Here is a 17,683-nt window from a genome sequence, read left to right as displayed (position 1 = left end):
GGTTTCTGGGGACTGAAAACCATCCCTTGAAGACTCCTGCTGAGTGTTATCCTCCACATCCATGCTGACACAATCCTCCTCCTCTTCTTCCTGTGTGTTTGGCGAGCCTGCAGGAATAATATCTGGATAAAGGGGGCCTTGAGAGTTAAGGAAGTCCTCCTCTTCCTCACACTGTTCTGCCTCAAGTCCCCTGTCCATTATTCCATGAAGTGTGTGCTCCAACAGGAAGACAAGAGGGACAGTATCACTGATGCATGCATTGCTGCTGCTCACCATCCTCATGGCCTCATCAAATGGTGACAGGACAGTGCATGCATTCTTGATCAGTAGCCACTGGCGTGGCGAAAAGAAGCCAAGCTCCCCTGACCCTGTCCTGGTGCCATACTCACACAGGTACTCATTGATGGCCCTCTGCTGCATGTACAGCCGCTGCATCATTGCCAACGTTGACTTCAACCTGGTTGACATGTCACAAATGAGATGGTTGGTGGGTAGGTTGCATTCCCTTTGAATGTCAGCCAGCCGAGCACTGGCATTGTATGACCATTGGAAATGACCACAGACTTTTCTGGCCTGCCTCAGGAGATCTTGTAAGCCTGGGTACCTGCTCAAGAACCGCTGCACCACCAAATTCAGGATGTGTGCCAAACATGCAACATGGGTCAAGTATCCCTGTCCTATCTCTGATCTCTGCCCCAGTGTGGCTCCTGTCCCCTAAGCAGTGGTTTAACCTTAAACTACGTAGAGGGTTCTTTACTGTAAGAGCAGCAAGGATGTGGAATTCCCTTCCACAGGCGGTGGTCTCAGCGGGGGGCATCAATAGTTTCAAGAAACTGTTAGATAAGCACCTGAACAACCGCAACATATATACAATGTAATACTGACATATAATCACACACATAGGTTGGACTTGATGGACTTGTGTCTTTTTTCAACTTCACCTCCTATGTAACTATGTAACTCATGCACTGCATGGCATCTTTTTGCCTCAGTGCTTGCGTAGCCCCTTGAACGCTTACAGAGCACCGCTGGTTCAGAGAACAAATCTGCAGAAGAGGCCATAGAGAAAGAAGAAGAGGAGGGGGTGGAGGAGAGAGCTGTGGCAGAATCACCGCTAACATTTTGGAGGCGTGGTGGCGGAACAAGCTCCAACAATACTGAATCCTGTCCTACATCCTTCCCAGCTGCCAGCAGTTACCCTGTATGCCGTGAGGGAAAGGTAACATCCCTGCCCATGCCTGCTAGACCATGAGTCTGCGGTAATATACACCTTACTGCTGACCGCCCTGTCCAACAAGACAAAAACATTGCCTTCCACATGCCGGTAGAGAGCTGGAATGGCCTTCCATGAAAAGAAATAGCGTTTTGTAACCTGCAACTGAGGTACAGCACATTCCACAAATTCACAAAAGGGGGCAGAGTCTACCATCTGAAAAGGCATTAGTTGCAGTGCTAGCAAGTTGGCCAAGCTGGCATTCCAGCTAGCATTCAGACTGTGAGCATGTGGATGGCTGGGACCGAATTTCTTTTTACAGTTTAGCAACTGGGGTAGGGAAATTTTCCTGCTAAAATCAGATGGTGGTGTACTGCTAGCAGATTGGCTGCAAGTACTTGGGACACCTATTGCTATACCTTCATTGCTCTCAGTTCAAGTTTTTCGAGTGGACTGGAGTAGGGTGCGAGATCCCAGATGAGGAGCAAGGAGAAGTCTGCCTTTTTCTTTGATGTGGGTCTTTCAAGTGCTGTTGCCAACGGATATTGTAAATAGGAATATACTGAATTTATATTTAATTTATTTATATTTAATGAATATATTTAATTTAGCTTTTATCTATGTAGGGCGGAACATATTATCTTCACAGAAATCTCTGGTAGACCAGACAAGTTGGTGCCTAGGCTTGTGTATACAAACAATGGTATCCAAACCTCATTGTTTTACACATATTCACTTCAAAGGATCCCATGCTGGGATATGCAATGAAGGGAGGCCAACCCGTAATCAATACTTAACTTCCCGGGAAAATTCAAGTTAAGCTCCTGCTCAGAATAGTCACTAGGATTTGCATCAAAGGGGGCTGACATATGCAACGTATAGGGCTTGGAGATGTAGCCAGTCCTTAACCAGGAATAGGGAAGCTCACCAATCAGAGCCATGCTATGCCAACCAATGAGGCATCAGCATGTAATGATATGCACAGACTAGATGGGAGGGAAACACACGTTTATGGGAGAGCAACCATCAGAATGGAACCTTGGTGCAAAGGGTAATTATGGGAAAGGTCTGCAGTTTACTTGTAACTAAATATGTCTGCAGATTAATGTTTTCAGGAATATACTCTGTATTCCTTCATGTAATTCTCTTATTTTAACCTAATTTTTTCTTCCTTGGTGTAGACTATAGATAGATGGTTGTGTATTAGATAGACTTTCAACTACTCACCAATAAATGTTGTTATTGTGTTAAAGCTTTCACTCATGGTCAAAGAACTCTCATTTAACCCAAATCATATCTGAGAGATATTAAATGTTAAATATAGTATACGGGAAAAAGACTGCATGGGAAGTCGTCACATGTCTGGTCAAGCATGTGGTGCCCAAGCGGCTGCTGTTGTGGCCACGCTTGATCCGCTTCAGACATAGGTTGCAAACAGCAACAATGCGATCTGTTCCACATGTGTCCAAAAAGGCCCACACCAAGGAACTTTTCAAAATCAGCGGGGAGTCAGCAGCACCCTGCACCTGTGGAGCTCTGCGTTGTGATGCAGTAGGGTGGCTGCCCTTAAGCTGCCCCCTAGAGGACATCCTGCCTCATTGGAGTTGTGCCTCCTCCTCTATTCTATCAGGCACCCAAGTAGAGTCAGTGACCTCATCATCCCCTTCCTCCTCGTCACTGGCGCAAACTTGGCACTATGCTGCAGCTGGGGGAACATGACTGCCAGTTTCTTGTCCTTCTTGGGCACCCCCTCTCTCTAGGCTCACGTTACTCCCTTCCTCAACCTGGCAACCAACATCGGAGCCTTCAAATTGCTGCTCATCCTCCAGCAGCATGTACCCGACACTGTGGTCGAATAGTTCGGGGGACTACTCCGTGCATGATGGTTGGGCTACAGAAGGAGTGACTGTGGACAAGGAGCCGGTGGAATAGTCCACTTTGGCAGCTGCATAGGAAGGAAAACTACTCTGAGCCTGGGTGACAGAGGATGAGGAGGATGAGGACGGCTTTGTTATCCACTCCACCAACTCTTCCGCATGTTCTGGCTCAATAACACGGCCCGCAGCAGAAAAAAAGGACAAGTGTGCCCCACATCCACCGGCAGAGGATGTTTGGGCATAATTTCTAATAGTGTTAAACACTTGTCATATGTGCTGAACAACATGCATTAATGCTATAAGAGCGTTTGTTCAGTGCCAATGTTGTGAGCAAGTGTGAACAAGACCTTAGAATTAAATATTGTTTTCTGGTATACAATCATCCAGCATGAAAATGTTTACACAATATGCTGATTTTAACTCTTGTTGAAGCCCAGATTAGCAATCCAGAAGGGCGGGGGTATTAGAGTATTGTAGGGCTAGGTTTAAAAGAGAAGTATGGGTTTTAGGTTTTATGGGTTTTAAATCATAATTACCTAAGTGGATGCAGCATCAATACAAGGCTTCATCTGTCCCCGAGTGATCACTCGAGCGATCGAGCGATCAAACACCGCCGATGACTCGATTCTCAGAGCTCCGTGAGCAGAGAGCTGGTGACGTTCAGTCGCCAGCCCTCTGCTCTGCCCCCCGCACTCACTGGAATGCTCGGCTGTGGTGGGGGGGGGGGGCAGGAGTGGCCAGCTCAGGCTCTTAGTGGTTGTCTGCTAAAAGCAGGTCACAGGAGTGCAGAACGGACTGTACTCCTGTGATCTATAGGAGAAGTACAGCCAAATGAGTTTTGGCTGTACTTCTCCTTTAACCGCTTGCCGACCGTGCTATGGCCGAATGAAGGCTAAAGCACAGCTCAATAACTCTGGGAGGGCGTACATTGACGTCCTCCCAGAATCCTGTTCCCGCCTGCCCCCTGGGGCGCACACCCGGGAATATCCGTGACCGCTGGGTCCAGAGGACCCGGCGCATTACGGATCACGGTAAATGGCCGCTGACAGCGGCCGTTTACCACGTGATTGCTCCGTCAAATGACGAAGCAATCACTTGTGAACAAACCGGTATCACATCCACTTCCTCACTCCCCTCTCTGTACCAATCTGTACAGTGGGAGGGGAGAGGGGAGAGATCGTTGGCAGCAGCGCTGTGGGCTGGATGTGTAGTGCCCATTCCAGCCATCCATCCATACTCAGCATACCCACTCATACTCAGCATACCCATCCATACTAAGCATACTCATCTATCCATCCATGCTCAGCATACTCATCCACTCATGCTCAGCCATCCATACTCAGCATACTCATCCATCTATCCATGCTCAGCCATCCATACTCAGCATACGCATCCATCCATCCATGCTCAGCATACTCATCCATCCATGCGCAGCCATTCATACTCAGCATACTCATCCATTCATCCATGCTCAGCCATCCATCCTCAGCAATACTCATCCATCCATCCTCAGCCATCCCATCCACCCCCATCCATACTCAGCCATACCCATCCATACTCAGCCATACCCAGCCATACCCAGCAATACCCAGCCATTCCCAGCAATACCCAGCCATACCCAGCCGTACCCAGCTGTACCCAGCCGTACCCAGCTGTACCCAGCTGTACTCAGCCGTAATCAGCCGTACTCAGCCATAACCAGCCATCCCATCCATACCCAGCCATAATCAGCCGTACCCAGCTGTATTCAGCCATACTCAGCCATACTCAGCCGTACTCAGCCCTACCCAGCCATACTCAGCCGTACCCAGTCATACTCAGTCGTACCCAGCCATACTCAACTGTACCCAGCCACCCCATCTATACCCAGCCATACTCAGCCATACCCGGCCGTACTCAGCCATACTCATTCATGCTCAGTCATCCCATCCATACTCAGCCATCCCCATCCATGGCTCATCCATCCCCATTCATGCTCATCCATGCCACATCAGTTATCATCCATGCCACATCCATGCCACTACAGTGCCTCACAAAAGTGTAATAGGTAGTCAAATTAGATTTGAAACGTATGCCCGAGGAACACCTGATGGTGCTCCCTGCATGTTGGGCCTCTCTATATGGACACGCTGTGGAAAAGTCTCACACATGTGGTATCGCCGTACTCAGGAGGAGTAGGAGAATCTATGTTGGGGTGTAATTTTTGCTATATACATGCTATGTGTTGGGCAATGTTGTATAAAAAATAATGCGTTTTCATTTTCTTTACACATTTTCCAAAAACTTGTAGAAAAAAATGACATGTTCAAAAAATTCATGCCTCATAGATTATGCATTGGGTTATTTTCTTTCCAAAATGGGGTCATTTTTGGGGCATTTCCATTGTCCTGGTTCTCCAGGGCCTTCAAAAGTGCAAGAGGTAGTCAAGAAATTATATGTGTAGTTTATGCTCCAAGAACACCTGATGGCGCTACCAGCATGTTGGGCCTCTGTATGTGGCCACGCTGTGGAAAAGTCTCACACATGTAGTATTGCCGTACTCAGGAGGAGTAGGAGAATCTATGTTGGGGTGTAATTTTTGGTATCTACATGCTATGTGTTGGGCAACGTTGTATAAAAAATAATGCGTTTTCATTTTCTTTACACATTTTCCAAAAACTTGTAGAAAAAAATGACATGTTCAAAAAATTCATGCCTCATAGATTATGCATTGGGTTGTTTTCTTTCCAAAATGGGGTCATTTTTGGGGCATTTCCATTGTCCTGGTTCTCCAGGGCCTTCAAAAGTGCAAGAGGTAGTCAAGAAATTATATATGTAGTTTATGCTCCAAGAACACCTGATGGCGCTACCAGCATGTTGGGCCTCTGTATGTGGCCACGCTGTGTAAAAGTCTCACACATGTGGTGTCGCCATACTCAGGAGGAGTAGTAGAATGTGTTTTGGGGTGTAATTTTTTGTGCTATGTATATGCTGTGTGTGAGAAATAACCTGCTAATATAACAATTTTGTGAAAAAAAAAGAAAAAAAATCTTGATTTTGCAAAGAATTGTGGGAAAAAATTAGAAATTCAAAAAACTCACCATGCCTCTAACTAAATACCTTGGAATGTCTACTTTCCAAAATACGGTCATTTGTACTTCTCTGGCTTGTTAAGGTCTCAAGAAATGAGATAGGCCGTCAGTGCATCAGGTGTGATCAATTTTCAGAGATTGGCACCATAGCTTGTGGATTCTATAACTTTCACAAAGACCAAATAATATACACCAATTTGGGTTATTTTTACCAAAGATATGTAGAAGTATAACTTTTGGCCAAAATATATGAAGAAAAGTTACTAATTTGCAACACTTTATAACAGAAACAAAGAAAATGCATTTTTTTTACTGAATTTTCGGTATTTTTTCTTTTATAGCGCAAAAAATAAAAAACCCAGCAGTGATTAAATACCACCAAATGAAAGCTCTATTTGTGTGAAAAAAAGGACAAAAATTTCATATAGGTACAGTGTTGCATGACTGAGTAATGAGAGCACCGAAAGCTGAAAATTGGTCTGGTTAGGAAGGGGGTTTAAGTGCCCAGTGGGTAAGTGGTTAAGCAGCTTTGGGCTGCATGGCTTCTTATTGCTAAAGCCTGTTCATTTTATTCACCCAACATTTAATATTGTAGAAAAAAAATGACTTCACTGAGCTTAGGTCACATAAATGTTGGCTGATCTGATAGGGCACTATTTCCCACAATAATAATAATACTAGTTATCACTTATGACACAGACTAATTTGAGGCAGTATTTTCTACAAAAATGTCCACATAGTGGAAGTAAGTTATGCCCTCTTCCCCTCCCTTGGGCTATCTTAGCTCCAACCTGCAATAGGCTGAAGATGTTTTGAAGTTGTTATTTACTGTAAACCTTATAAAAACCACAGGTCTCTAATAAGTTACATGTAAATGTGTGGATACCTTCACCTGCTTAAACAATTTATTTTTCTTTTTTATTCTAATTTTTCCAACACAGATGGCATTAGCAATGGAAAGAGCCTTTTTTGAACTTTACCAACAATTCAAAGTGTTGCAAGCTGTATGTTCACGACAAGCAGAACTTCTTCAAAGATTGCTTTCAAAAGATGCTCATACTGCTGGTAAGACAAACTGATAGGACACTGGTCCCTAAGGCAGGCCATACACAGAGCAAATTTATTTCCCGCAACCATGGGTTGCAGGAAAGGAATGCGCTCAATTCCCCCATCAACACAGACAGTGTTGATGCAGGAATCCCTCCTGCCGGGCCACTGTCTTCTCCTGGCGGGGACAGTGATTACTGCTATAGCAGCCTCTACCAACCCAGATAGCAAGGATAACTTGCCACAAATTTGTGCCAGTGTTGAATTTTAAGTCTGTTAACATGCTGCACATTTTCACTAGTAAGTTGTACACTTGCAGAGCACTTTAAACACAAGTTCTAGTTGACACTTTTCCAATTTGCAGCAATTTTGCGGGGCAAGTCTCTAGCAAGAGCAAAGTTGCAATGATGAGTCTACAGCAAAAGCTCTGCAGGTCTACAGCATGAAAATTCAGGCACAGTGACCCTGTGGTGGGATGACTATTGCAAAACATGACCAGAACTTGCAGCAAACATGCAGAATGTTTGCAAAGAAAGTTGACCTGGAGTCATGCAATGCGGACTTGCTGCAGTTGTGCAACAAACTTGTGAAGCCTGGTAAGTCTAGCAATAGCTTAGCAAACCGTTTTCAAACTTGCAGCACAAATGCTTGCTATCTGGGGATAATCGCAAGAGAATCTGGCAGGCTGGTTGTACCCAAGTTGATCGATCAGCTTGGTACATTCAGCCTTCCCATTAATGTTTTGAATCTTCCTGCTGAACTGACCGAGATTCGAACCGTGTATGGCTGGCCATATGAAGTAGGATTAGACCTAGCCCCTATCAAGCAGGGTAAGACCTGGTTCCACGTGAAGCAAAGTCAGGCCTGGTCCTGTGATGCAAGGTCAGAACTATTCTGACATGAATCAAGGTCAAACCTGGTGCAAAAAAAGTAGGTTTAAACATTGTTCCACATGAAGCAGTGTAATACTGGACCCCACATGAAACAGGGTAAAACCGGGTCCCCCATTAAGTATTGCCATAGCTGATCCTGCATTAAGCAGGGTCAAACCACATGAAGCAGGGTCAGATTTGTTGCCACATGAAACTGGATCACACTGGGCCTCACAGGAAGCAGGGTTAGACCTGGTCCTGCATGTCACTCGAACTGATTTATGAAACGTAAAGCCAAAAGAAAAATAGATCAGCTAGCAATAACAGTTACCAAAGTACAATGTGGCATTTTCTTGCTTGGAAAAAGGAAAGGCAATTTAATGAGTTTATCACCATCGAAAAATACAGGAAAACAGTGAGGGACAGTTTCACAATAGATAAAAAAAGTACCATAATTTCTAAATTCTTCAAATTTTTAGATTGAGGAAACTAAATGGACTTTAAATTCATAATGAAAGAGAATGTAGCTGGGTGCTTCTCCTGATAGAGGAGCACTTGGGCTTTCTCTCCCCCCACCGCTGTGTGGCTGCAGAGTAGGCTGTGCTTTATGTCTGTTTTCTCTCTTCCTCTTTGTGGCTGTGCTGTTGGTTGTGTGTGATCCACCTGCAGTTTTCCTGGGTTTTTGCTGGAGCAGGGAGGTAGTTTTGTCAGTGTGGACCTACTGCTTAGACCTGTCAGTGCTGCATCAGAGAAACAGCCATGGAGGGCTGGTGCAGAGGGGACAAGGGCTATATGCTGAGTCCATAGAGGGAGAGGACTTTTGTGTCACCTAATATAAGGAGGTGGAGGTCGTTGATTAACTAGTCATTGTTCTGAGGAAGGGGGTCTGTCTCCCGAAATGTGTCAACCGGTTATGTCATCCATTTGGACCTATGAGTTTTTAGGAGGACTCCTGGTTTCTGTTTTTGCAATATGCCTTCATTCAGCCTCTATAGGTGACCTATAATGTTTTCTAACCATACCTGAGACCATCCTTCCTAATTTCAAAGAGCAAAATAAACAATATGGTAAGCTGTTAAATGGGGGAATGGTTGCACTTGACCCCCTGCAATGCTACCAACTTTCCAAGGTTTTGGCCTGATGCAAAGATTATGAACAATCAATTGGAATGGCATGGACACCTAGACATCCTATTTACTTCACCATTCATTTCTCCCCAAGAGTAGATACAAAAGATACAAAAGATCTTCCTCTTAATCTACTTCTTAAATGTACACAGGACCTGTATCCCTTCCCTCTGACAGCAGGAACTGCCACACTTTTTCTATGGTTTCTGCAGAATAATCATTGCCAAACACATGGCGTATCTAAGAAATCACAAGGACAAATTCTGATGCACCTGGTTTCATTGGTTGGAGTGCACCTTTCCTTCAGAGTACAAATCTATACTTGAGGAGTCAGATTTATTAGTACACCCCTCTTTTCCAGCCCTTACAGTCCTCTTTTTGACGGGAAGGGACATACTCCAGTACCAATTTCTCCCCCCCCCACACCTTTACCATCTACTTCCCCAACCAATTCCTGCGCCCCTTTGAACGTACCCCCTATACTCCTACTCTTGCCCCAATACTTTTTTAATCTCCCTTGACATCTTTTTACTCTGTCTACCTAATTTCTCTTTCCCAGTTTTTCTTGAATTGCTGCTTTTTTTTACCTTATTAAAAAGAAAAGGACTAACATGGTGATTTGCTTTCTACTCACATTAATGCCTTAATGCACATTAGTGTGCATTTTCTATCTACAATTAACATTTTGGACCCAGGCTACCACAACTGATAAACTGTTCTCTTTTGGCATCTTGTATTGCTCTTTTAGTAAAATGCTATATATGTTAGGTGGATATATCTTATGTATTGTATACTGTATCTCACAAAAGTAAGTACACCCCTCACATTTTTAAAATATTTTATTATATCTTTTCACATGACAGCACTGACCAGTATGACAGAGTGAGAGCGATAACACCAAATCTAACACACCTGCTCCCCATTCACACATGAGACCTCGTAACAATAACGAGTCACATGACACTGGGGAGAGAAAATGGCTAATTGGGCCCAATTTGGACATTTTCACTTAGGGGGTGTACTCACCTTTGTTGCCAGCAGTTTAGACATTAATGGCTGTGTGTTGAGTTATTTTGAGGGGACAGCAAATTTACACTGTTATACAAGCTGTACACGCACTACTTTACATTGTAGCAAAGTGTAATTTCTTCAGTCACATGAAAAGATATAATAAAATATTTACAAAAATGTGAGGAGTGTACTCACTTTTGTGAGATACTGTAGGTGTAATTCTTTTGCACTCTGTGATCACATTTATGTCCTTAGTAAAAATTTAAGATAAAGAATTAAAAAACAAAAAAAAACATACTTTATTAATATGCATTCTTATCTTTTACATTGTAGAGAAGCCCATGTCAAAACCAATTCAATGCTCTGATGCTGCAGACCCCATATGCTCAAAAAGTCCTTTCTTACGGCAGACAGGTATGGAAGCTCTATCAATAGAAACGGCAAAAACCATAACTGAAGAGCTATATCAGCCACTGGAAAGCGAAGACAAATCAACCTTCTCATTTGATTGTGATGTACAGTTTCCTACAAACAAAGACCAGTACCCCTTTCTAGCTAGTCAGGGTGACAAATCAGGGCTTGCCACATATATGTCAAATATAGATGTCAGCCTGGATGAAACAGAGATAAATGGCAACTTTGCACTGTTCATCAAAACATATGCACCAACATTTCCCAAGGTGCCTGGTGCTGGAGAAAAATCCATCCCTGCAATGTCTGAGATTAACTTTTTACCAATGGATTCAAATCCTATTCTTAATATAGATGAAGAAATGTGTTTTTTGCAATCAAAAGAACTATCAAAGGGAGTCATTCTGGAGCCACAAATCAACAATTTCAGTGAAATAAAAGGCCCAGCCCAGGTAAGCAAACTCACTTTTAAAAAAAGGCAACATGCCTGTTAAAGTGCAACTCAGAGTTTGTGCATTCCTTGAAATATAAAAAAACAAATAATGCATGGAATATATTTATTAACAAAGGTATTACAGCTTTAAAAAAAAATTTACTCTTGAATTATTCTGTTAAAATACCCTTTGTAGTTCCAAAAAATGATGTCAAGCCAGGTAGATTAGTCATCATTGGGTAAGCAGACATGTGGTTAGTTTGTTACTTTTATTAATACAATTGATATCATCCGTCCTGCCGAGCCCACTAAAACATGACACTATTCCACAGAAATGGAATACTCTTTCTCCAGAACAGAGGCGAGTAGAAAAGTTAAATAAAAAAAAAAAAAGTAACTTAAAATATAACTCTATATTTGTTGCGAAAAAAACCTCAAAAATAATCCCCTCTGGGTGATCTATGTGCATTCCAAGGATTTTAAAAGACATTTGCCGCGTACACACGGTCGGACTTCTCGTCGGAAAAAGATATGACGGCTTTTCCGACGGGATTCCGCTCAAATTTGCCTTGCATACACGGTCACGCAAAAGTTCGCTGAACTTACGACCATCAAGAATGCGGTGACGTACAACACTACGACGAGCCGTGAAAATGAAGTTCAATGCTTCTGAGAATGCGTCAAATTGTTTTCGAGTATGCATAGGAATTTTGCGCGTCGGAATTGACCAAAAAATTAAGAACATGCTCTCAATTTTTTGCTGGCTGGAATTCGGCCAGCAAAAGTCCGATGGAGCATACACACGGTCGCATTTTCCAATGAAAGAATCTCATCTGTCTTTTGCAGGCCGAAATTCCGCTTGTGTGCATTTGTTGCAGATTCCTACCTCTTTCTGTCCTGAAGAAAGAGCTGCATGTTTCACTATGTCCTTCCAGACTGACTGCTGAATGGGAGGGTTAGCCTTCATTACAACCACCCGAGCAAATCTCATCTCAGTGTTCTAATGTGGAAGGCTTCTTTCACATTTGCAGTAAACTTACTGTGCTCTGAAAACGATCTGCAGTGGATTACTTTTCAGAGGGCGCTATAGCAGTGACTAACAAGCATTCAGTAAGCACTACTGCCACCTTCTAAAAGCCTGTTTTTTTTTTTTTTTGTTTTGCTTTTTACTTTTATTCTTTAATAGCTGAATGGCAAGTTTACATTTCGAGACCACGCTGCAACTGTGAGCCGAGTGTTTGGATTGTTGTGAAACCCACTAAATTCAGTGTGCGAGTTTGATAGGTACTCCCTGTCAGCCCAAGTTAAAAATGCAAATTCCTTGGCCATGAAGTGAACAATCACAGCTGTAGTATGTGTACAGCCCTGTCTGGATGTATTGTTACAGTTGGGGTGGACTCAGCTGCCTGTTTTTAATTTACCGCCCCCCTAACCTCCCTGTGCGAAAGAGCTCAAAAGCTACAGTGCAAAAAAATGAAACCCCTATTGCAGGAGTTGCCTAAAATGTTCCTTCTATCTTAGTGCAGACTTCTAATAAAATCAGTTAGCCAATTACAAAAGCAGGAAATTACGCTTCTGGGGGCATGTTGTACTTCCATATTGCTTCACAATTTTCTACAGTTTTAGAAAATCACAGCAGCTACAGATTGCAATCGAAAGATCATTTTTACCAGCATTAACATATATGTGAACCCCCACCTTGTAAAACAACCTATTCAGTGTAAAATAGAAATGCAAGGCAATATATAATAATATATATATATATATATATAATAATATATATATATATATATATATATATATATATATATATATATATATATTATAATATATAAAATTTATGAAGCGCACTACCCCCGTAGGAGCTGCTAAGTTGTTCATTTTCCCACTGACCATCCCAGACCCTCGGAGCTACCCTTACCTCTGACACTTCGGGTTCCATTATGTGTAACAGTACAGACTCAATCCCTTTTGACACAGTTGTAGTGTAATACCAGTGTGCACTAGAACTAAAGACAACTTCACAATATATATATATATTGTAATATACCTTTTTGTCTTTACCTTGGCCTCCACTTGCTGGATGATGCAAAGGAAAACAACACTCACACAGTTGTACTTAAGTAAGAACTTTGTTTACTGTAATTGCTTTGTAGTAAAACACTACAATGGTTGTACTGTCAGACCAACGTAGTCTGACAGTCAACTGACTTCATCTTAAAAAGATATTATACAGATATAAAGTGTCTGAAATAACTTGTTGGTAATGTAATAAAGAAAATAGGATAACTGACAGAGTGAATTGATCTCACGATGAGCACTATCCTATTCTATGCGCGCTTTGTAACTATAACTAAATCAGAGATTAATTTGATAAAGTATAGTACAATATTTAGAGTGCTCCCATTATTTAGTATCACAGTAACCTCAATATGGTAAACAAACACAAAGCCTTGTGTTTTATTAAACAGTCCTTCTTTTCTTCTTCCTTCTGCTAGCAAAGAATAAAGTGAATTTGTAATCCAAGGGTTAATGGCTCCTGATCAAAGCAAGCTGAATATAGAATCAAAGTTCTGGTGCAGCAGCACTGCAACTATCTCTGATGCCAATGACACAGTACTAAATCCTCAATGAGGCACAGGCCCAAAGCCTAATCTTAACTCAGTCTAATCCTCTTGACTTTGCTTTTAGGACTATGAGTCCCAGCAACTCTGTATTGTACAGATGAATGTGTAAAAGTGCATCAAAGAAGCTTTTGGGCAACAGCCCTCTCACCCAAGCAGGACAGTATTGTCAGAAGGTTCCGCTATGATGTACAGGGTTCTGTCTCCGGCCGGCCGGCACTGCTGCGCTGCTCCGCTCCACACAACGAGACGCTCCGACACTCTCAGATGGCTCCGACAGGCTCCTCTAGCTCCTTTACAGTCTTGCTCCGTCGTCAGCCCAGCTCACTGATGTATCACAGTATTGCTGCTCAGATTGCTCTTCCGTGGAGGTAGGCCGCGCCGCGCTGTTAACCTCACATAGATCCTCCCAGGCTGGCCACGCGTGTCCAAGAGACCTAAGATGGCCACGCCAAGCTCTTTTATAATCTTCCCACAATGCAGTTCTGTTCTCCTGATGTTCATGGGAGTTAATGGGCATCATGGGTAGGTCAAGTTAATGTCCAAATGTAAACAAACAAAACACTTCCATGTCAACTTCTTAAATGATGAAAAATACTAAACCGCCTCTCTACCAATCAGGTGCTCGGATCTGTTACCCATCACCTGATTGGCTAATACAACAGGCGCTGTGATTGGACGCCTATCAGGGTCCAATCATAGCAGAGGATGGGAAGGGAGGACGTGAGAAGACATCGAGGAGCTGTCCCACCAACACAGTGTTAGTGCAGACGGCGGGCAAGGGGGCACACTGGCAGCATTTGATATGGCACAGTGGGAGCATTTGATGGGGCACAGTGGCAGCATTTGATGGGACAGTGAGAGCAATTGATATGGCACAGTGGCTGCATTTGATAGGCACAGTGGCTGCATTTGATGGGCACAGTGGCTGCGTTTGATGAGCACAGTGGCTGTGTTTGATGGCACAGTGGTGGCAATTGATGGGCACAGTACCTGCTTTTAATGGCACAGTGGCGGCAATTGATGGCCACAGTGGCTGCATTTGGTGGCACAGTGGCTGCGTTTGATGGCACAGTGGCTGCGTTTGATGGCAGAGTGGCTGCGTTTGATGGTACAGTGACTGCAGTGATGGCACAGTGGCGGCAATTGATGGTACAGTGAGGCTGCAATTGATGGGGGTTTTTTCAGGATTTTTCAGTTTGTTTGCGCCCCCCAAAAATTTTTAGCACCACTGGCGGCCACCACTGCAAGCCTGTATAAAACAGCATATCAGAGAGAGAAACGGGGACGGGGGAGAAGGTTTAGAATCCCTGACAATTTTTTTTATTTGTTTTTGCTATCTGTGTCCCCACTAAGGAGCTTCACTCTCTTTATTTGTCCAGTTCACAAGTGTCACTGGGTCTGAACATGATGGTAAGTCCACAAAAGGAGAAATCTTCCAATAGAGACACCTGTTTCTGTAAGGATTTCCCTAACCTCAGAGGGATTTCCTCTCATTTCCTTTCATGTTTACAGGACAAGAAGGGGAATCTCCCCAATAGGAAACACATGGGAAAAAATACCTGATGGGGGTTGTAATCATTCACTACTCTATCTTAAGTGAAAAAGAAGTATTGGCTTTAAATATACTTCAATCATTTCTAGGATCTATTCATTTCACTTTTATTCTCACTATCTGGCTCACAGGCTCTAATGTGCAGTCCTGATCAACACTGTGGCACTGTTCAGCGCTCTAGAGGCTGCAAGCATTTTAGTAAATTACATTTTCCATTCTCAACTAAAGCACACATTTTTTTTTCTTATAATACTTAGAAGAAAAAGCAACTGTAACAAGGGATTTGTGATCTGTTCAGGCAGATTTTGTACAGCATATTACATGAACCCACTGTCATAGCTTAAAACATGCTGATAAGTCTGTCTGTAAATGAGGAAGTCAGTGTTGCCAACCCCCCGAAGTGAAATTTACTGTCAGGATGTCAAAATTTACAAAATTACAAACAGCACCAATTTTTTGAGTTTCTCCATACATCAGTGTGCAGGATTCCCCCTTACAGTGCAAGGAAACTCTGACGTAAAGGGGAATTCTGCAGATCATGATCTAAGGGGGTACTCTAATGTAAAGGGGGGGGGCTCTGGTCACCAGAAACCACCTTTTATCAGAGCCCACTGCATTCTCCTTTACATCAGAGTTCCCACTTACATTAGGGTAAGCAGCATTGCCCTTTACATCAGGGTTTGCAGAATAACCCCTTGCACTGTAAGGAGGAATCCTGCAGACTGTGATATAAAGGGGAACACCTCAAACTCTGATGTGGGGAGCACTCTGGTGACCAGAGTCCACCATCTGCAGAGTGAATACACTAAGGTAAGGGGAGGGTAACTGATAAGAGGGGGAACCTTTATATCAGTGCCCCCTTACATTATTGTATTCACCCCCCCTTACATCAGTGACCCCCCCTCAGACTGGCCTGGTGGCGCTGTCACTGGCCTCCTCTCAGGTGCACCATGCAAGGCTCAGTCAGGTGGGTCAAGATTGGTGGCTCTGGTTTTATCCTATAGTATCCTCACCACAGTCCACACACATCTGACTCCTCCTGTGATCCCCATCCTGGTGGCACTCTCACATTTGATATCTCTAAAAGAGGCTCCTCCTCAGAGACTGCAGACATGATACAAGACAAGAGATGGTCAGAGATTGTGGACATGGTACAGAGGTGGTCAGAGGATGCGGACAGGATACAGGAGGTGGTCAGAGGATGCGGAAAGGATACAGGAGGTGGTCAGAGGATGCGGAAAGGATACAGGAGGTGGTGAGAGGATGCAGACAGGATACAGGAGGTGGTCACAGGATGCAGCTAGGATACAGGAGGTGGTCAGAGGATGCAGACAGGATAAAGGAGGTGGTCAGAGGATGCGGACAGGATACAGGAGGTGGTCAGAGGATGCGGATAGGATACAGGAGGTGGTCAGAGGATGCGGCTAGGATACAGGAAGTGGTCAGAGGATGCAGACAGGATACAGGAGGTGGTCAGAGGATGTGGACAGGATACAGAGGTGGTCAGAGGATGCAGACAGGATACAGGAGGTGGTCAGGGGATGCAGACAGGATACAGGAGGTGGTCAGAGGATGCGGGCAGGATACAGAGGTGGTCAGAGCATGCAGACAGGATACAGGGGGTGGTCAGAGGATGCGGATAGGATACAGGAGGTGGTCAGAGGATGCGGCTAGGATACAGGAGGTGGTCAGAGGATGCAGACAGGATACAGGAGGTGGTCAGAGGATGCGGACAGAATACAGAGGTGGTCAGAGGATGCAGACAGGATACAGGAGGTGGTCCGAGGATGCAGACAGGATACAGGAGGTGGTCAGAGGATGCGGGCAGGATACAGAGGTGGTCAGAGGATGCAGACAGGATACAGGGGGTGGTCAGAGGATGCGGACAGGATACAGGAGGTGGTCAGAGGATGCGGACAGGATACAGGAGATGGTCCGAGGATACTGACAGGATACAGGAGGTGGTCCCAGGATGCGAGCAGGTTACAGGAGGTGGCCAGAGGATGTGGGAAGGATACAGGAGGTGGTCAGAGGATGCGGGCAGGATACAGGAGGTGGTCAGAGGATGCGGCTAGGATACAGGAGGTGGTCAGAGGAGGCGGACAGGATACAGGAGGTAGTCAGAGGATGCGGACAGGATACAGGAGGCGGTCAGAGGATGCAGACAGGATACAGGAGGCGGTCAGAGGATGCGGACAGGATACAGGAGGCGGTCAGAGGAATGCGGACAGGATACAGGAGGCGGTCAGAGGATGCGGACAGGATACAGGAGGCGGTCAGAGGATGCGGGCAGGATACAGGAGGCGACCGGAGGATGCAGACAGGATAGAGGAGGCGGTTAGAGGATGCGGGCAGGATACAGGAGGCGATCAGAGTATGCGGACAGGATACAGGAGGTGGTCAGAGGATGCAGACAGGATACAGGAGGTGGTCAGAGGATGC

At 44.3% G+C, this 17,683-nt stretch overlaps 1 protein-coding gene across 2 annotated transcripts in view; it reads left to right on the top strand.

Annotated features, from left to right (window-relative positions):
- LOC141127359 (TRAF family member-associated NF-kappa-B activator-like) overlaps nucleotides 1-17,683 on the top strand; it is a 115,569-nt gene that overhangs the window by 40,723 nt on the left and 57,163 nt on the right. For both annotated transcript variants that reach the window (XM_073613701.1, XM_073613702.1), the window contains exons 2-3: nucleotides 7,103-7,226; nucleotides 10,552-11,081. In XM_073613701.1, the coding sequence (XP_073469802.1) occupies nucleotides 7,103-7,226; nucleotides 10,552-11,081 (654 nt within the window). The remainder of the gene's footprint in view (nucleotides 1-7,102; nucleotides 7,227-10,551; nucleotides 11,082-17,683) is intronic.

Source organism: Aquarana catesbeiana, linkage group LG02 (assembly GCF_042186555.1).
Source record: "Aquarana catesbeiana isolate 2022-GZ linkage group LG02, ASM4218655v1, whole genome shotgun sequence".
NCBI lineage: Eukaryota > Metazoa > Chordata > Amphibia > Anura > Ranidae > Aquarana > Aquarana catesbeiana.
The sequence above is the reverse complement of the archived record's forward strand: the minus strand, read 5'-3'. Positions and strand labels throughout refer to the sequence as shown.